Source organism: Henckelia pumila, chromosome 3 (genome assembly GCF_033568475.1).
Source record: "Henckelia pumila isolate YLH828 chromosome 3, ASM3356847v2, whole genome shotgun sequence".
NCBI lineage: Eukaryota > Viridiplantae > Streptophyta > Magnoliopsida > Lamiales > Gesneriaceae > Henckelia > Henckelia pumila.
The window spans coordinates 78,080,802-78,103,414 of NC_133122.1; the positions used below are offsets into that span (position 1 = coordinate 78,080,802).

Consider the following 22,613-nt stretch of genomic DNA (forward strand, 5'->3'; position numbering starts at 1 on the left):
CAACTTACTGACTGCTTCATCCAGCAATTCTCAATTAACAAGAAATACCCAAAAATAATAGTGTATTTGTTCACGATCATTCAAAAAGAAGGAGAAAGTTTGAGGGACTATGTTCGGCGATTTACTCATGCGTTGCACGAAGTCTTACACGTGAAACATGATTTGTTAGCTGGATAATGCAACAAAACTTGCGCCATCGGAAGTTCAAGGAATCAATAGCGGGAAGGACGCCCAAAAACTTAGGGAAATTATTGGAAAGAGCTGAGAAATACATACGGGTTGAAGAATCTGTAGAGCCACACTACTTGAATAAAAGAAAGAGAGAAGAAGATAAATCAGATATTAGAAAGCAAGACGAGAGCGAATAGCGTAGAGCCCCCGCCTCCAGAATATACCCCTCAATGCACGTCTGACCGATATACTGGTAGTGGCTAAAAAACAAGGATTGTTGCATCCCCCTCGCCCAATGCAGAATAATCCAAAGTGCAAACGTTCGGACAAGTACTGCCATTTTCATAAAGATAAAGGTCATACTACAGAAGATTGCTTCAGTTTGCGAGCAGAAATTGAAAAACTCAAAAAGCGCGGACATTTGGGGAATTTTGTGGACAAGTCCCGCGATGAAAAGCAAGATGACAGGCGTCGGGACGAACAACCGAAATGTGACTATCAAAAGCGGCATGATGAAACTGGGAAACAACATGAACGCGCTGATGAAAATTTGCCCACTGGAGGAGTTACGCCGTAATCATTGGGGTCCTGCTTGTGGCAACTCGAAAAATGCATAAAAACCCTTCTGCGGGCAGCAAAAGGAACCAACAATTTGTCTATCCCCACTTCCTTGCCAGTGTATGAAATTGGAACTATCCAAGATGGATTATCATTCAGCGACAAAGATCTGAAGAACCCTCGGGGTTCCCATAATGATGCTTTAATCATCTCAGCCACAATTTCCAATTTTTGGGTAAAGAAAATTTTAGTGGATTCAGGAAGTTCGGCCGACATAATTTTTCATGATGCATTCTACAAGTTGGGTATTAGTAATGCACAGTTAACTCCAGTCAACACTCCACTAGTCGGATTTTCCGGAGAAATAGTTTAAGCTTTGGGAGAAGTAACGCTTCCTCTTTCCTTGGGCTCTTACCCCAAACGGTCTACTAAGATGGTGAAATTCCTTGTAGTAAAGTCTTCATCTGCATACAATGTGATATTGGGACGACCAAGTCTCAATATATTCCAAGCCATCGGATCGACATATCATATGAAGCTGAAGTTTCCGACTCCAGGAGGAGTAGGAGAAGCCATTGGTGACCATCGTCTAGCTAGAGAATGTCATGCGGTGACATTACGGGGTCCAAGACAAGTTTCTAGTGAGGAAAGAGCACCGAAACCTAGAAAATTTTTACGTGAAAACGGAATACATTTGGTGGATGAGGAAGCCGAGAGCAAAGAAAGAGTAACAGCAACCGAAACTCTGAAAATCGTGGATATCATTCCAACTGATCCCAAGAAAACCCTGAAGATCGGGACCGAATTACCTCCTGAGTTGGAAGAGAAGTTGAAAAATTTCCTCAGTCTCAAGTGGGATGTGTTTGCCTGGGGAGATGAACCTCTGCCCGGAATACCTCATGAACATGCGCTCCATCACCTCCGTGTTGATCCAAAAATGAAACCTGTGAAGCAAAATAAAAGAGCATTTGGTCCAGAGAAAAATCGGCATATAGCCGCTGATGTGGAGAAACTCTTAGCAGCAAAGTACATCAGTCTAGTTTCATACCCAGATTGGCTTGCAAATGTTGTTTTAGTACCAAAACCTGGAGGAACGTGGAGTTTGTGTATAGATTTCACTGATCTCAATAAAGCATGCCCCAAAGATCCATTTCCACTCCCACGAATTGACTTGTTAGTAGATTCGACAGCAAGATGCGAGCTGCTCACTTTTCTTGATGCGTATCAAGGATACAATCAGATTGGTCTAGCACCAGAAGACGTAGAAAAAGCAAGTTTCATTACCGATATGGGAATTTATTGCTATGATGTTATGCCGTTTGGGCTGAAGAATGCTGGAGCTACCTATCAACGTCTGGTAAATACCATGTTTGAACACTTTTCGGACGTAACATGGAAGTTTATATAGATGACATGCTCGTCAAAAGTACCCAAGCATCTAATCACTTGAATGATCTTGGGGAATGCTTCAGTACACTCAGAAATTACAAGATGAAGCTCAATCCGGACAAATGCACTTTTGGCGTATGAGGAGGCAAATTCTTTGGTTACATGGTGTCAGAACGAGGAATAGAGGCCAACCCTGAAAAAATCAAAGCAATTTTAAACATGAATCCTCCGAAGAGTGTAAAAGGCATCCAAGAGTTGACAGGACGTTTGGCCGCCCTCAACCGATTTATCTCAAGATCTGCAGACAAAGGTTTACCATTTTTCAAAATGTTGAGGAGTGGGAAAGGTTTTCAATGGACAAAAGAGTGTCTGTCAGCAAGCATTTGACGAGTTGAAAGTGCATCTGACCTCTCCGCCGTTGTTGGTAAAACCAAACGAAGGTGACGCCCTGTTGATTTATCTGGCAATATCTGCGATAGCGATAAGTGCAGTATTGGTCTCTGAAGTAGGACGTGAGCACAAACCAGTTTATTATATCAGTTGAACTTTACACGGAGCAGAATTAAGATATACAAAGATCGAGAAACTGGCACTGGCTTTGGTAACTGCAGCGAGAAAACTACGTCCTTACTTTTAATCTCATCCAATAATTGTACTCACCAATAATCCTCTCAAACAAATTATCTCGAGTCCTGAAGCATCAGGAAGAATGGTTAAGTGGGCTGTCGAGTTGAGCCAATATGGAATTGAATATCGCCCGCGTCCAGCAATTAAAGCACAAATTCTGGCTGATTTTCTAGTAGAGATGACAGTAACTCAAGAATAAAGCTCCACCCTGACGTGGATGGTTTATGTCGACGGATCATCAACCTCTACAGGAAGCGGTGCAGGTATAGTTGTGGAAAGCCCACAGGGAGATAAATTTCAATATGCCATCAAATTTCTATTCCCTGCAACAAATAATGAGGCAGAGTATGAAGCTTTCATCATGGGAATTAAATTGGCTTTATCGGTCGGAGCAAAAAGACTGACGATACACATTGACTCCCAACTTATCGCCAGTCAGGTTAATGGAAATTACAAAGCAAAGGAAGATAAAATGCTTGAATACCTCACTCAAGTAAATGAGCTTCTCTCGCGTTTAAACAGCTACGATGTAATGTAGATACCTAGAGTGGAAAATGAATCAGCAAACAGTCTCGCCAAGTTAGCAAACTCCTTGGCCAACATTGATAATAGGAAAATTACATTCCTAACATATGGCAAGGAAAAAGCTGATGAAAGTTATGTTACAATCTTCTGTGCTGACAATGAAGAACCTAGTTGGAAACATGAAATAATCGACTATTTGATGCGGGGTAACCTACCTGCTAACCAAGTCGAAGCTCGAAAACTTAGAGTGCGAGCTGCTCGGTTCACGATCATTGACGGAGAACTGTATAAAAGAGGTTTCTCTTCACCTTACCTAAAATGTCTAACGCCAGCCAAAGGAAACTATGTGCTCCGTGAAATTCATTAAGGAATATGTGGAAATCACTTAGCCGGTAGAGCTCTCGCGGCGAAAGCATTACGCCAAGGGTACTTTTGGCCAACGATGAAGCAAGACGCTATTGAGTTTGCAAAACATTGTCACGCATGACAAGATCATGCTAACTTCCATCACCAGTCGGCTACAATCTTACAGCCCCAGAAAAGTCCTTTACCTTTTGCTCAATGGGGAATAGATTTGGTAGGTCATTTTCCTCCTGCTATCGGACAAAGAAAATTTCTGATAGTTGCTGTGGATTATTTCACCAAATGAGTCGAAGCTGAACCATTGGCCAAAATATACGAAAGAGATGTAATCAATTTCTTATGGAAGAATATAGTATGCAGATTTGGCATTCCTCAAACCTTGGTTTCAGACAATGGAACTCAGTTCTCTGAAGCGAAAATAAAAGATTGGTGCAAAGTACTTTCCATCAAGCAGTTCTTCACTTCTGTTGGGAATCCTTAAACCAATGGGCAAACCGAGGTCACCAACCGGACCATTTTGCATCATCTCAAGACACGCTTAGGCAATGCCAAAGGAAAATGAGTAGATGAGTTGCCAAGTGTTCTATGGGCATATCGAACCACTCCACGCTCTTCAACTGGAGAATCTCCTTTCAACCTGGCTTACGAAGCGAAAGCTGTGGCTCCTGCCGAAATTGGAGAGCAATCATGGCGGGTGAAACAATACACTTCATCTGGGAATGACCAAGCCCTCCGAATGTCATTAGACTTTGTGGACGAACTAAGAGATGAAGCTTCGACACGAGCTGAGAGATATCTAGCTTGTATGACTAAAGCATACAATGACAGAGTCAAACCAAGATATATTCAAGTAGGAGACCTGGTTTTGAGAAAATCTGACATCTTGAAGTCTGTGGGTAAATTGGACCCAAAATGGGAAGGCCCGTACAAAGTAATTGAGATTGTGAAGATGGAAACATATCGCCTCCAACATTCAGATGGAAGAATACTTCCCAGACCTTGGAACGTGGCCAACCTGAAGAAGTTTTATGCATAAACTACAACTCTCGCCAATAATAGGCTAAATTTACCTTTTTTGTTATTAGCATTTTTTCCTTATGTTTTCATATTGCAATTTTGTGATACATTTTTCAACTAATTTGATTATTTTGTTATATAAACAGATTAATTTGTCGAAAGCATATCATATCTCCTCTCCTATACTAATGCTTATTTACGACATAAATTTCATAGACCCTAGCAATCATTAAAAAAAATCCCAACATTAAGAGGTTTGGCCAGCCCCACGGGACATTTGAACTTATGACGCTGTAAGAGGTCAGGACGAAATAATAATATTACAAGTCCCGGGACACCTCAACACGTACCAATTGGGTTTAGGACTTCCCCATGAGACAAAATCTTGGGAGAATGATCTCCTCCCAAGTACTCCAATATTAAAGCGATAGTATTTTATTCATCAAACAAGTATGCAATAGCAAATTCGAAATGCAAAAGAGATATGATAATCGAAAAAATTGAATATATATATATATATATATATATATATATATATATAAAGGAATTATTGTTTTTCCTTTGCTCCTCCATCAACTACTTACTTACTCAAAAAGAACAAACAAAGTCTAGGACTTTGACTTTGTTACAAAAAAAAATTGCCCAAAAGTGGCATGAAATAATAAAACTAAACTGCTCCATGGCTCTAAAGAGTAGTCTCAATGTAGCTTTGACACACACCCGTCGTTATTGATTATATAAGCTAAAAATTCGAACGCAAAGCTTCGATCATCTCCTCATCACCCATACCTCCCAATAAATCTCCTAAGGGAGGATCCGAGTCATCTTCAACTCTTGCAGTACTAGGCTCCGGAATTTTAGGGTGAATTATCATAATAATTTCCTCCGGAACTAGTTTAGTATCCCTTAGTTCTTTGCGACAATCCACGACAACTTCATCATGAATAACAATCGCCCGCTGAATCACTTCATCTCTAAAAGCTGTGGACTCTCGATAGCCTTCAATCGCTTTTTCTCCGGTACTTCGCAAAATATTTTTTCCTACTGCCGAGTTGAGAAAATTCTCTCCGATCTCCGATTCATGAGAATATTTCCCCCTAAGTTGCTCCATATCCTTGCACAGTGCATCGCACTTTTTGGATTTCTCTTCCAGCTCCTTTTGTGACTTGATAAAATCATCTCGAGCCTTAGCACCTTCCTCGCCAAGTCTTTTGCACTCTCCCCTTAATGACGTAACTTCTTCATCCAATCTCTTATCAAAATTTTGGGATCTCTCTTCTCGAAATTGAAAAGTATGGGCAAGCGATAAAATCTTCAAACACCCATAAATAAAGAATATTATTTACTACATAAAAATCATAACTAGTAACAAACATATAATAATATACCTGGAAGGCAGATGAAGAAAGATAACGAGTTAATACTTCGGTAGGCTGAGGCAGTAGATGCAACCTATCATGATCTCCAATGAGGTTAGCTCCGATTCTCCAACCAAGGTCTGGATCCTTCAAATCCCAAAAAGAGCCAGCATTATTCCTATGATTCACACCCTCCAAGAACAAGTGGCGACCTTCACGAGTGTCGGGAGGAACTGTTCGTTCATCATCACGTCTTCTTTTTGGATTTATTCAACCATTATCACTCTCCCTAATACGGGTATCACAGTTAGCATCATTTCTTCTACCACCATTCCTTCGGTCACGAGCGTCAGTATTTTTAGATGGAGGACAAGAACGATTGACACGATCGAATGGCCCGGGAGAATTCCTCCTCTTTGGAATCCCTTGGGAATTATGATTTCCTCGATCCATTGGTGACTCTTTTCTCGGCATCTTTGACGAAGTCTTCTCGTTTTTCTCTATGCAAGCGAGAACCTCCGCCAAATTTATTTTGTCACCTACAAAAAAACACAAAGAAAAAAAAGAGAATGATCAATAAATAATTTAATAAATTTTAAATTAACACGAGTAGAAGAATCCCAAGAAGATGAAAAATACAGTTATCAAAATTCAACTTGGACAAAGCATTACCAGTAGGAACCAAACTCATATGATCGACTATTTTGTCAAAAAGACCTAAGGATCGACATTCAAGCTGTAAAGTGCGGTGAGTTTTACCAAGTATGATCTTTCTAGGCCCCGGACTCCAAGTCGTGGGAACTCCCCCGTCATAATCCCAAACGTAAAAAAATTCCGATCTCCACACACTCTTTGGAGAAGAAAAACGGGATAAAAATTTACTGTCCACACGAGGTTGAAAATAAATATAAGAGTATGGCATGGAACGACGAACGAGAAAGAGCGAGAAAAATAGCTCCGCGGTCGGACTCAATTTAATTTCGCTCATTATACGAAGAAAACATGAAAAAACAAGGATAGCCCCCGGGGTCAACTGACTAAAACTCACACCAAGCCTACAAACAATTTCTATCAAAATGGCATTAAGAGGAAGCGAAAACCCGTAATTAAAATACTCCAAGTAAACGGTGAAATATCCTGCAGGAGGGCACTGACAAGAATCTTCTTTTTTTCGGAATTTTCATAATATGTTTTGTCAATAATTCAAGTTTCTCACACGGGTTTGAAATTTCCGAATTACCTAATACACACTCGTCAACCCCCTTTGATGAACCTCCGGTTCTACTCCTTTCACAATAGTCAGGTTTACTAACAATGTTTAAGGGAGTTGGACTCTTCGGATCACGCGGCAAAGGGCGTCTAAATCAATCAAAAGAGAAACGCGCGTAGTCATCAATATCACTATTGTCACTATACTCCGTGCAATGAGATACATTATTATTTCAATTCTCCCTTAACAAGGACAGTATATTACCACGAAGCAGACACCCTGCACAAATATATATATGTTAACAAAATATATATATCATATACAACTACCAATCATGGAAAATAATTAAATCCTAATATTTCGATATTAGACAGAGAAGGTAGAGTGGAAAAATCAAATTTTAATAATGTTAAACAACAATAAAATAATTATTATCAAACGCTAAAACACACAATAATTGCAAATTAGTAATAAAGATGAAATATATGTGTATATGCATATGTGTATATATGTGCGTCTATCCATCACCCACGGCCCAAGGACTTCATCTTTGCGCCTTGCCGCTTTGTCACCGCCGCATTGCCACCACCACACCGCCGTGTCACCGTCGCCTTGCCGCCGTATCACCGCCGCCACACTGTCGTATCACCACCGCATTGCTGCCACAGCCTTCTTCTTCAAAAATCCAGCCGCCGTTTTTTTCTTCTCCTCCTCTAGAAGCCGGCCACTGCTGCTCCTCCGCAGATCTAAGGCCGCTGTGCCTCCTCCTTCTTTGCACAGAATCGCTGCCGCCATATCTTCTCTTCTCTCAGACCTCGCCGTCTCTCTCTTCGTTCCAGATTTGGCCAGGCCGCCGCCTCCTTCCATCTGGATCTGCCTCGCCGAAATCTGCTGCTTCTCTGGAGTCACACGCCGTCGCCCGCTGCTCTCTTAGCCTCCGCCGCCGTCGGCCGACCGATGGTCCAAGGAGATGGTGGAAGATTGGATAGACAGAGGTCCACACAACATATACATACACAATATATTTCTCTTATGTTCGCGTTGAAAGAAGGAGAAAGGAGAGAGATATGCATTAATAACATTGATGGCACGTAATCAAGGAGAGGAGAGAGAGATGCATTAATAACATTGATGCACGTACTAACAGACTTGATATGTACCTGTCATGGGAATTATTTGACTTTCCATGTTACTTTTTGACATGCAAATACTGCAACAAAAAAATTCAAAAACTTCGTAAGTTGTGATGAACACATACTGCGGTGATGAATTTATAAGAATATTAGTTGTCAGAATTATATTGGGTTTCTACGGCTAATATTCTCACAGGACTCTAATTCTTATCCAGTTATAATATAATCATTATTCTTCCAGGATTTTAATTCCATTGCATCACAATCATACTACGATTTCTCTATCATGGTATCTCATTATCTGAAGACAATATTCGTTCTCGGCAACTAAATTTCTGGCAATACTCCGGTAAAAATTCTAATCTCGGACCTCTCCACACACGCGACATGCCCGAGAGTTGGGGGCCTATGATAGGTTACACCTAAAATTTCAACTGGGCCTGAGCCCAATCATGAAGGTCCACTCAAAATATTTTTTAGGCCCAAGCTTATTTAAATATTATATATATATATATATATATTTAATTCAAGCAGGCCCTGAATTCTACAAAAGCCCATAAGAGGATCAAGCTCGTGAAACTCTCCGAATATCTATAAATAGCTCAAGTCACCTCATTATTAAGGTACACATTTTCTTTAGCACTATAACGTTCTACTCTCGATTATTATTCCATGAGTAATCACTGACTTGAGTGTCAGAGTTTCTTTGCCGGAAACCCTCCTGGCTCCTCTGACTTTGTTTGTTACGTAGGAACAACCCACTCAACCGATCGAGCGAGAAAAACTCTAAACAAAATTCAAAAATTTTCTCTATTGCTCAATCTCCAATACAAAAACAACTCAACATGCACAACTCACTCCAATAAACATGCATAATCCAATACAAGGTAGTTCTAGAGTTATACAATCTTCAAACTTGTAGAAAATTCTTCGGTCCAGTTTATTCAATACGAATACAAAACAAGTTTGAATTTCAAATACAACTCCTACAACCGATCCCACTTCTATCATCACAACCACCGAGCCATGCGATCTCTGACTCGGTCCTGCCCCACCTGTTGCCAAGCACACATACAAAGACAAGACAACAGCCAGATAACCGGTGAGAATAAATCTCAGTAAAAGAGACAAACATGATATATCAAAAAGGCATCTCAAAATGAAATACATCAACTTTCAGATATTCAAAATGAGAGTAGATGAATGCATGACTTCAAAAGTCTAGATTATCAATCCAGATAATCAAAAGGTAATCGATTCCTCAATTCTTTGGTTGGGATCCCGAGGATGAAATATCACAACAATCACACCAACTTCCCCTTTCGAGGTGGACGATCTATACTTCAATCCTCCATACTCTGAGTTATTCAATATAGAGTTGATCGGCCACTATAGTAATTCGCCTACCAGTGCCACTCGACTATAATCTCCAGATCGTCTAATTCAAATGAAACTAAATGTTAGGATCAATATGAATGCATATGAAAACTAAAACATTCAATCGTATAATTCAATTAATTCACATAAACATACAAGTATGTGATTTCTCTAGGACACTCGAATCAATCCGGATTCGAGTTAATCGTCCTATTCCATCCAATGTCGTCTTATACCTCTCTTTGATCGAAAGTTCCAATCCTAAAAAATCAAAAGATAATTCGATTCAAAAGCTATTTGAATTCAAATCAAATAGTCAAGAAGTACAACACTATAACGTCTTCAATCTCTCGAGATTCAAACTCTTTAATTCCAAGCTATCGGCCTTCAAACCAATCTGTACGGAGATGTAAACGAATCAATATCATTCAACGACTAAATTCGAATACGTTTCAATAATACAACCGATTAAAAATGCCAAACTCAAACCGACGGCATAACGGCTATAAATCGATCAACTGGAAACGCAGACAATAGTAAAATATCGAAACCAACTCAAATCAATGCCAAATCATCAATAAAGACTCAAACCCATCAATTCTCAAAACTCCAATTTTTGAATCATGCCTCAAAAATCATAACAATTCTGAACGACGTTCTATTTCTGATCTGACTGAGAATAAATGATAAGAACTAGTTCAAGATCATCATACCCAAAAAGAAACGAATTCCAACTACCTCCGAAAAATAAAATATATCTGATCAAAGAAATACTTACGATAGAACGAAGCTCTCACAATCGTGATCGTGAATATTCCTTCTGATTTAATTTCTAACGGACGGATCGAACAGAAACCAAAATCTAAAAGCTCAAAGTCACGTTTTACACATCTTCAATGGAGGAAACGTCTTGGAGGAAGAAGATGGAGGAATTAAGAGACTTAGTCAAACTCAAGAATATATAACAAAGCTCATTTTTGCACTTTAGTCCCTTAAATTTCCAAAAATTGCAAAACGGTCGTTGATACAAATCAAAATGGCCCTCTAATAATAAAATCTCTTGTTATCTCAAATAATCTCAATTAAGATAAATTCGGGGCTTACAATTTGTAATTTTGAGATGTTGGACACAGACCCAAGCACGGAGGTGTGCACGGGGTCCATGTATGTGAGGACCTCGGTTCTAATCATCTAATCTCTGGCTAAATAAGACTAACTTACAAGATCCAAGAATTAAAAAGGCAATAAATGTTTTTTAAAGGAACAGTTCCTCGCTCGATCGGTAAAACTCCACTGATCGAGCGAGCAAATTTCTACAACTTGATGCCCCTAAAGTACCATCTCCGCTCGATCGGTAAAACTCAACCGATCGAGCGGGCCAAGTTTTTTACAAAAACAGAAAAAGGCCGCAGGTCCCCCACTCAATCGGTCAAACTCTACCGATCGAGTGGCCAGCTCTGTACGAAAAAATCCAGAAATTAATTTACCAGCTCAACTCCAATATTCAACAAACATACATAACTCACTCTATTCCACATGCATAATCCAATACAAGATAGTTCTAGAGTTACACAAGCTTGAGCTAGTAGAACATGCTTCAGTCTAGATTATTCAATGCAATACAATACATAACGAGTTCGAATACAATCTAAGTTCGATTACATAATAGACTTCTAAAACACCAAGTCCTCACTTCTATCAACTCAACCATCTAGCCATGCGATCTCTGACTCGGTCCTGCCCCACCTGTCGCCAAACACACATACAAAGACAAGACAACAGCCGGATAAATCCGGTGAGAATAATATTCCCAGTAAAAGAGACAACATGCTATAACAAATAAGCATCTCAAAATGAAATACATCAACTTTCAGATATTCAAAAAGAGAATAAATGAATGCATGACTTCAAAAATCTAGATTATCAATCCGGATAATCAAAAGATAAAACGGTTCCATGATTATTTGGTTGGGATCCCGAGGATGAAATATCACAAGAATCACACCGACTTCCCCTTTCGAGGTGGATGAAGTATACATCAATCCTCCAGACTCTGAGGCATTCAATAGAGATTTGATCGGCCACTGTAGTAAATCACCTACCAGTGCCACTCAACTATAATCCCTAGATCATCTAATTCAAACGAAACAAAACGTTTGGCTCAATATGAATGCATATGAAAACTAAAACATTCAATCATATAATTCAATTAATTCAAATAGACATGCAAGTATGTGATTTCACCAGGACAGTCGAATCAATCCGAATTCGAGTTAATCGTCCTATTCCATCCAATGTCATCTTATACCTTTCATTGATCGCAAGTTCCAATCCTGAATAATAAAAAGATGATTCGATTCAAAAGCTATTCGAATTCTAATACAAAAGTCAAGAAGTACAATACTATACCGTCTGCAATCTCTTGAGATTCAAACTCTGCAAATCCAAGATATCAGCCTTCCAACCAATTTGTATGGAGATTTAAACGAATCAATATCATTAAAAAACTTAAATCAAATACGATACAACAATACAATCGATCGATAATCCCAAAACTCAAACCGGAGGCATAACGACTATATTCTTATCAAACCGGAAATGCAGACAGAAGTATAATATCGATACCAACTCAAATCAATACCAATAAAACAATAAAGACTCAAACCCATCAAATCTCAAAAATCCAAATCTCAAAAATCATAAGAAAATTCATAACAAATCCGAACGACGTTCTTTTCCAATTTTGACTGAGAATAAACGATAAGAGCTAGTTCAAGAGCATCATATCCAAAACTCAGTCAATTATATCAACATCCGAAGATAGAAATATAACTGATTGGAGAAATACTTATGATAGAAAGAAGCTCTCGCAGCCGTGATCGTTAATCTGCCTTCAGATTTAATTTCTAACGGACGGATCGACCGGAAAATGAAATCACAAAGCTTGAAAGGCACTTTGGAGCTCAACAATTGAGGAAGGAGGAGTGTTGGAGGGGATGAAGTGAAGTCAAATCCTTATAAATATCTAATAAACTCAATATTTTCATTTTAGTCCTTAAAAAATCCAAAAATTGAAAAATAGACCATAATCAAAATCAAATCGGCTCTTGAATTTTGTGATCTCAGATTATCTCAAATAAACTCAATTAAAAAAATTTTGGGGCGTTACAATTCTCCTCCTCTAAGAAGAGATTTCGTCCTCGAAATCAATAAAAATCAATCACATAAGATAGAATAAAGGACATAAGACAGTAAGAAGAACTCACGTCATCCGAATAACTCTGGAAATCTCTGTCTCATATTAGATTCTTTCTCCCAAGTTGTTTCCTTGACTCCGTGACGGCTCCACTGAACTTTCACCAAAGGAATCGACTTCCTTCTGAGCTGTTTTTCCTTTCGATCAAGGATCTGAACCGGTCTCTCAAAGTTGCTCAGAGTCTCGTCAAGCTCGGCCTCGTCAGGCTGAAGAATATGAGAAGGATCTGGATGATATTTCTGCAACATAGAGACGTGAAAAACGTCGTGAATACCCGATAAAGAAGGAGGAAGAGCAAATATGTTGGCAAGATTGCCTATCTTCTCCAGAATCTCATACGGTCCAATAAACCTTGGAGAAAACTTCCCTCGCTTTCCGAATCAAACAGTGCCTCTAAAAGGAGAAATCTTAAGAAAAACTCGGTCCCCCTAATCGAAATCCAGAGGTCTGCGTCTGATATTCGCATTCTTCTCCTATCTATCTTGTGTTGTCTTCATTCTCAGTCGAATAACCTTTAACTGCTCAAACATACCACGAATCATATCTGGTCCCAAATCGGGCGACTCAGAAATCTCATCCCAGTACAATGGAGATCTGCACTTCTTCCCGTACAATGCTTCAAAAGGTGTCATACCAATATTTTTCTGAAAGTTGTTGTTGTACAAAAATTCGACCAAAGACAACGAATCCTGCAAACTGGGGCCAAAATCAAGCACCACGGCTTGTAGCATGTCCTCAAGAGTCTGAATTGTCCGCTCAGACTGACCGTCGGTCTCAGGATGATACGTTCTACTCAGATGCAATCGAGTACCAAGAGCCTCCTGAAGACTGTGCCAGAAATGAGAAGTAAACCGAGGATCTCGGTCCGAAACAATCAACCTATGCACATCGTGCAATCTAACAATCTCTTTGACATACAACTCGGTCATCTGATAAGTGTATTTTATACACTTAATTTGTATATAATTTTAATTATTAATTGTTTGTTTCGAGCAGATTTATGTGGGTGTTTTGTTGTATTTATGTTTACAGTGAATTATAGAATTTTGTGGAGAAAAAAAAATTATTGAATTTATTTGGAAAATGTAAGAAAATAATAAAAGGAAGGAAAAAGAAGAAAAGAAGAAAGAAGAGGCTGAGAAAAGAAAAGAAGAAGAAAAGGAACGTAAAGAGAAAATAAGAGATTGAACAGTAATGGGCTTCTTTGATGGGCCTAAGGATAGCGCTTCTATTTAGCGCTGAGGAAAGAGCTAACGCGCTAGTGCTGTCAAGATTGAGAAATAATTCTACGAAACTAAAGCGCGCACGCGCCGTTCCTAGAGCGCCAGCCCCGATCGTGGATTGGAAAGTATTATTAAATCTGGCAATTATTTTTATGGGCTTTATTTTTGGGCTTTGCTGAGGGATATAAAAAGATTTTTATCTGACAAAAAAAAGAGCCGCCACATACAAAATATATCAGAGAAGAGAACATGAGATTTCTGAAGGATTTCTGAAGTTTACTTGAAGAACGAAGACGGAGTTCGATAGACCGAACACGACATCGCATCGACGGATTTATTTCTTTTATCTTTTATTTATTTAATTCTGAATATGTTTCGATTTATGAATTATTGTTTTATTCAAAATTTTATTATGAACTAAATTTTTAGAGTCTAGAGGTCGGATGAAACCTGGTGTAGACACTTTCATGAATTTTTGATTTTATTGAATTGAGTTTCTTCTAGATTAATTGTTTTTTCTAGAATTGATTGTCTTTTCAATTATCTGATCAATAATTAATTTGTAATATTTATTTGAAATATGGCACTCGGGAGAGGAGATTTTGAATAGGACCAATAGAAAATACACTGTTAATTATTTATATAGCTCGGGAGAGTGTATAATTTTAATAGAGCTTTTAAAAAGAACATTGTTTTGTGATAGATCACTGCGATAAATTTTTAATAGGGATATTGGAATTGAATTGTAGTTGATAAAAATTATTTGTTGCTCGGGAGAGGGAAATAATAAACTTAAGTGTTCTTGGCTATTAATTGATTGGAATTCATGAAACTAAATTAATTAGGATTGACTGTTGTTGAAACCAGGTGAAATCTATACCTCTAGACCATTTTTCTTTGATTGAATTTTATCTGAAAGTTGTGTGCGTGCTAATCAAAACTTCATTGCTATTTTATTTTTCTGCAAAATTCTGAGTTATTGATTCTCTAGATAAAGTTTAGAATATTTTAATTACAAGAACTGAATATTTTCAATTTACTCCATGTGGAATCAATATCTGATTTTATCACTATATTAAAACTTGACACTCGTACGCTTGCAAGTATTTTCACAACAAGTTTTTGGCGCCGTTGACGGGGAGTAAATTTTGATTATTTTTTAGTCTTGTTACCAATTAGTCTATATTTTAATTAAGAGTTTTTATTTATTTTATTTTAAGTTACTAATTAATTTCTTCTAATTTTAATTGCAGTTTATGCGACGATCTCAAAGCGCCAATTTTGATTGATGCTTGGCGAATAAAAGAGAAAGGAAAGATCTAACAACGATGAAAGTCGGGCTGAGGACTTTAAACCAAGTGCTACTTGTGAGGCAACCCAAGCATTTTCTTTTATTTTTAGTTTATTTAATTTTTGTTATTTAATTGTTTAAGTATTTTTTATTTTAAATTTTTTACCTTAATTTTTCTTAATTTTCAATTTTTTTTTCAGGCTCCAAAAATCTTAAATTTGAGCAAGCGGCGCGCCCGCCCCATTTATCTGAGCACCCGCGCTATACCTGAAGAAATTTATGAGCTATAGGCGCGCCCGCGCCTCCCCTTTGTTTCACTGATGCACGAACTGCGCTACTCCTTGCGCTATCGCGCTCATCAACCGCGCTCACCATCGCGCTATCGCGCAGTCACCCATCAACAGCGCTAGACCAAGAGCTAACGCGCTCATCTCACCCCACCATCAGCGCTGCCCGAAGCGCTAACGCGCTCCAAGCTGCTCTTTCCATGTGCAAACGAGATCATCAATCGTGCAGCTCCAGCTTCTACTCCTTGCAGCAATCGCGCTTCATCTTATGCCAACCATCTCCACTTGCGCAGAAATAAGAGCAATCGTGCATCGAGTCCTATAGCCACATCTCCTACGCGCGTTCATTTTTTTTTTCTTATGCCTTAAGTGTCGTATATTGCTTTAGGCTTTATTTTTGTGTTTTAATTGTATGCATGCATTATTTTCAGGTTCAATTGGATGTCCATGTTGCACTTATCATCTCTTCAATGTTCTTACGGTTGCGAATTATTTTTCATGAAATTGATAACGCCGGGTACTGATGCTCGGTGTCGAAGGTACGAGTCCCTTGTTATTTTTATTGGATTTTAATCATTAGGGACAATGATTACATTAAGTTTGGGGGGATGAATCAATGTTTGATTTATTTGTTTGGTTGATAGTTGAGTAGTTGAGCTTTATTGTGCTTCATAGATAAAATTTTTTGTTGAGTTTATTTGTTGTGTTAGTTTAGTTGAGTTTAAATGAAGTCGAGAAAGAAATGGAATGTATGGCCAATGATGAAATAAATTTTGTGCTATAACTGAAATCCATGATTGTCTACCTATCTGAAAAATATTTTTGAGAAAAAATGGAACCAATTGAATGAACAAATTTCCTATATACTCTGTGATTAATGCTTGAATCTGATTTTTGAGATATACAGACATAGATATGATTGAGGCATTGTTTGGATTTTTTGGGCCTCATTTTTATTGAAAAAAATTTTATCCTTAGTTGTCTATTTGAGCCTACACGTATATGAGTACATTAAAGTACGAAAAAATCTGAAATTTGTTGTAAAAATCATCGTTTACTGTTGATGATTGTCTTTTCTGTGTTGATTGATATTTGTATGATTTAATTATGGATTGAGACTTGTCTAGAACTAGTTCGGACACTCTTCGAGGCAAAATACGGGCATAACTGTGATTAGGTATGATTTAGGCAATTTTTCTGAATTCGTTTGAGCCTTTCAAGCTACCTATTTATATATGTTATCCTTAGTACCTTGTTTGATCTTTATTGAAAATCAAATGGCATGCGTGTAAACGTGTGATAAACCCCCATTCGTCATTATTTCAAGGTCCTACATTGACTACCTGAATAGCCTAAACACTATTTCCTACCTTTAAGGGAGTAATTTGAATGCTAAAATGTTTTATGCTCCTAGTTTCATTTGTGAAAAAGGGAATGGTGTGGTGGAAGATTTGAAAAGAAAAAAATGAAAATAGGTAGTAGAAAAAACAAAAGGAAGTTGAAAAGGGAAAGAAATGAAAAAAAATTGTGAAGAATTTGAAAAATCAATGAAGTGGAAAAATAAAGTGTGAAGTTGTGAAAGAAAAGGAGTCGAAATTAGAATTGAGTTTAAGCAATAAATTACTCCTTATTTGAATTCTTATCATTTATTTGTAGCCATGAGCCAGGCCTTACACTACAAGCTGATTAAGTCATATTGACCGAGTTTCAGTTGCCCAATATACTAGTGGAGAAGAGTTGCGAGAATTTAGCCTATGAACTGTTGATTGATTCTTTTAATGATTATGAATTTTGATCGAAACACGTACACACTATTATTCTTTGCATTTACCTATTTGTGAGTGTTTTTGATTTTATATCCTATATTTTGATCCCATGCTACCTTGAAAAGTCCTCATGATCTATGAATGTTTGAATTGAATTTTGATAAGGGTGTTTTGGAACGTGAGTTGCGGAGATTGTAAGTTTATGCGGTTATTTTGTTATTGGCTAAAACTTTCAAGTGTTAGGGGGCATGATAAGATTGAATTTGAAAATTCTTTGAAATCATTGCTGAGGCCATTGCTCCATAATATTTCTTGAATATTCTTGTGAGTTGTTGATGAGAATGAGTTTTAGAATTTAGTTTTTAATAGTTTTGCTCGGAACTAGCAAAAGTCTAAGTTTGGGGGTATTTGATAAGTGTATTTTATACACTTAATTTGTATATGATTTTAATTATTAATTGTTTGTTTCGAGCAGATTTATGTGGGTATTTTCTTGTATTTGTGTTTACAGTGAATTATGGAATTTTGTGGAGAAAAGAAGAATTATTGAATTTATTTGAAAAATGAAAGAAAATAATAAAAGGAAGGATAAAGAAGAAAAGAAGAAAAGAAGAAAGAAGAGGCTGAGAAAAGAAAAGAAGAAGAAAAGGAACGTAAAGAGAAAAGAAGAGATTGAACAGTAATGGGCTTCTTTGATGGGCCTAAGGATAGCGCTTCTATTTAGCGCTGAGGAAAGAGCTAACGCGCTAGTGCTGTCAAGATTGAGAAATAATTCTACGAAACTAAGGCGCGCACGCGCCGTTCCTAGAGCGCCCGCCCCGATCGTGGATTGGAAAGTTTTATTAAATCGGGCAATTATTTTTATGGGCTTTATTTTTGGGCTTTGCTGAGCGATATAAAAGGATTTTTATCTGACAAAAAAAAGAGCCGCCACATACAGAATATATCAGAGAAGAGAACGTGAGATTTCTGAAGGATTTCTGAAGTTTACTTGAAGAACGAAGACGGAGTTCGATAGACCGGACACGGCATCGCATCGACGGATTTGTTTCTTTTATCTTTTATTTATTTAATTCTGAATATGTTTGGATTTATGAATTATTGTTTTATTCAGAATTTTATTATGAACTAAATTTTTAGAGTCTAGAGGTCGGATGAAACCTGGTGTAGACACTTTCATGAATTTTTGATTTTATTTAATTGAGTTTCTTCTAGATTAATTGTTTTTTCTAGAATTGATTGTCTTTTCAATTATCTGATCAATAATTGATTTGTAATATTTATTTGAAATCTGACACTTGGGAGAAGAGATTTTGAATAGGACCAATAGAAAATACACTGTTAATTATTTATATAGTTTGGGAGAGTGTATAATTTTAACAGAGCTTTTAAAAAGAACATTGTTATGTGATAGATCACTGCGATAAATTCTTAATAGGGATATTGGAATTGAATTGTAGTTGATAAAAATTATTTGTTGCTCGGGAGAGGGAAATAATAAACTTTAGTGTTCTTGGCTATTAATTGATTGGAATTCATGAAACTAAATTAATTAGGATTTACTGTTGTTGAAACCAGGTGAAATCTATACCTCTAGACCATTTTTCTCTGATTGAATTTTATCTGAAAGTTGTGTGCGTGCTAATCAAAACTTCATTGCTATTTTATTTTTCTGCAAAATTCTGAGTTCTTGATTTTCTAGATAAAGTTTAGACTATTTTAATTACAAGAACTGAATATTTTCAATTTAATCCCTGTGGGATCGATATCTCATTTTATCACTATATTAAAACTTGACACTCGTACGCTTGCGATTATTTTTCACAACATCATCTGATCATGACGATAAGTCATCCTATACGGAATAAAACAGGCAGATTTCTTCAGTTGATCAATCACTACCCAGATATCATCACATCCACAGATTGATCGTGGTAGCTTTGTGACGAAATCCATCGAAATGTGATCCCACTTCCACTATGGAACAGATAAACTGTGCAACAGACCATCCGGTCGCTTCCTCTCTGCTTTAACCTACTGAAAGTTCAAACATTGGAATACAAACTTCGTAACATCGCTCTTCATCTTCTTCCACTAGAACTGACTCCTCAGATCGTTATACATCTTACGGCCACCTAGATGAACACTTAACCTACTGCAATGTGTCTCTCGAAGAATACGCTGTCTCAACTCAAAAATATAAGACACAAAAATACGGTTATTCACCAAAAAAGCATCATCCCTGACCTGAAACTCAGAATGATGTCCCGATCTGACTTTCTCCATCGAACTCTTAATACTCGGATCTGAACTCTGTGCCTCTCTGATCCTCACAAATAACTCTGGTTCGGCCTGAATCGCAAAAACTCTGATAGACCTCCTATCTGATTCAAACTCCAAACCAGAAGTGCAATAGTCCTCGATCAACTGAGAAACACCGATAGTAGAAAGAGATAAAGAACAAAGTTTTCGGCTCAAAGCATCAGCAGCAACATTCAACTTTCCCGGATAATACTTGATTTCGTAATCAAAATCTTTCAACAAATCTAGCCATCTCCTCTGTTTTATATTCAGTTTGGACTGTGAAAACAAATATTTCAGGCTCTTATGGTCAGAAAAGATCTTGAAGGACTCACCATAAAGATAGTGACGCCAGATCTTCAACGCAACCACGATCGCAGCGAGCTCAAGATCATGAATCGGATATTGCGTCTCGTGCGACTTCAACTGCCTCGATGCATATGTTATCACATGCTTCCTCTGCATAAGAACACAGCCAAGACCTAGAAGAGAAGCATCTCAATAAACGGTAAAACCTTCAATACCTGATGGAATAGAAAGAATCGGAGCACTGGTCAATCTCTTCTTCAGATCAATAAAACTGGCCTCACACTCTTCATTCCAAACAAAAGGTGCATTCTTCTGTGTCATAAGGTAATCGGCTTCGCAATAGAAGAGTAAACCTGGATGAATCTACAATAGTAACTCGCTAAACCCATGAAACTTCGAATCTCAGGCACAAAAGTTGGTCTACGCAAGTTCATAACCGCTTCAATCTTGCTAGGATCAACAGAAATCCCATCTTCAGAGATAATGTGACCAAGAAATACGACTCGGTCCAACCAAAACTTGCAGTTTGACAACTTGGCATACAATTGCTCAGTCCTCAAAACCTGTAAGACGATCCTCAAGTCCTCTTCATGGTCAGTACGGCTCTTCTAGTATATAAGTATATCATCAATGAAAATAATAACAAACTCATCCAAATAACACTGAAATATACGGTTCATCAAACCCATGAAAACCGCTGGAGCGTTAGTCAAACCGAACGACATGACTATAAACTCGAAATGACCATACCTCATTCTGAATGCGGTCTTAGGAATATCTTTCTCTCGCACACTCAGCTGATGATATCCCGACCACAGATCAATCTTTGAATAGACAGAAGAACCCTGCAGTTGATCAAAGAGGTCATCTATTCGAGGTAAATGATACATGTTCTTTACCGTCGCTTGATTCAGTTGGCGGTAGTTGATGAAGAGTCTCATAGAACCATTTTTCTTTCGAACAAAAAGTACCGAAGCACCCCAAGGAAATACACTAGGTCGGATGTATCCCTTGGCAATCAAATCCTCCAACTTCTCCTTCAATTCCTTCAATTTGATCGGAGCCATTCGATAGGGAGCCTTGGAAATTGGCTGAGTACCTGACAACAGTTCTAAACTGAATTCTACCTCACGAATCGGCAGTAAACCAGGAATCTCATCCGGAAATACGTCAGGAAACTCTCTAACCACTTGTATGTCAGTCAACCCAAGACTAGACTTCAAAACATCCATCGCATAAATCAGAAATCCCTCTACTCCTTTCTATAACAGTCGAGTCATAGATAAAACAAATATCAAAGAAATTTTGGATCGAGAACCCTTACCAAAGAATTTCCACTCCTCTGCCATCTCCGATCTGAATCTGACTATCTTCTGAAAACAATCGAATGTAACCATGTACTTGGTCAAAGCATCTATACCAACAATGCAATCGAAATCGGATAACCCAAGTACAATACAATCAAATTCAATCACATTCCCATCAAAAAGCAGTTCACAGTTCCTGAATAACCTCACAGAAACAATTCCTCCACCCAAAGGTGAAGTAACAGAAACTACAGCAGGCAAAGGCTTGCAAGGCAAGGAATGCATCAAAACAAATTTCTCAAAAATAAAAGAGTGAGACGCACCCCTATCAATCAAAACATGAGAAGGATAACCAAATATTGAACAGTTACCTGCTAAAACATCATCAGGTGATGCCTGAGCCTGATCCTCATTCAAAGAGAAAAATCTAGCCTGCTATCTAGGAGGTTGACTCGCGTTCTGTCCATCTCCCTGACGACTCTGTTGTGGTGGCTGAAAGGAATGTACAGCAGTTACTTGCCTCTCGGTCTGAGCTGACGGTCTCGACGAACTCCCACTCTGTGATCTTTTAGGAACACGCTGAGGACAGAATCTCGCGTAGTGTCCAGACTGCTGACAGATATAACAACTCCCAGACACACCTCTACATTGATCACTGGAGTGGTGACATCCACACTTGTTACAAGCCACTCTAGAGGATCCTGAACTCTGTCCTGAACTATACTGCTTCGAGCCACCTGAACTCGAAGAACTGCTCCCAGATTTCTTAAACTGCTTCCCCTTGGGACTAAGTAGTCCTTTCTATTGCCTCTACTACTACCACCCTCTGATCTCTTAGGTTGGTTCTGATAATGAGATGGTTGAGCCTGAAACTTTTTATGTTGATGTTGAGGTGCAAACTGATTCCCTCTCTGCCTCATCAGTCCTGCTTCGGCACCCTTGGCCTGATCCATTGCATCTGCAAAATTATTGGGTCTCCCAGTATTCACAAGAGTGAAGATATCAGGATTCAAGTCGTTGATGAACTGATCGGCTTTAGCTTCTTCATTCTCGGCAATCTGAGGTGCAAACCTCAATAAGCTGTCAAACTTGGCAACATAATCCTCGATATTCATGTTCTCCTGTTTCAGATTTGTGAACTCGGC

General features: G+C 38.2%; 1 protein-coding gene across 1 annotated transcript; it reads left to right on the plus strand.

Annotated features, from left to right (window-relative positions):
- The first annotated feature begins 466 nt into the window (after nt 1-466).
- Nucleotides 467-1,102, plus strand: LOC140889075 (uncharacterized). The gene is made up of 2 exons (XM_073296779.1): nt 467-744; nt 889-1,102. The coding sequence occupies exons 1-2, from the start codon at nt 467-469 to the stop codon at nt 1,100-1,102; spliced, it is 492 nt and encodes a 163-aa protein (XP_073152880.1).
- The last annotated feature ends 21,511 nt before the right edge of the window (nt 1,103-22,613 follow it).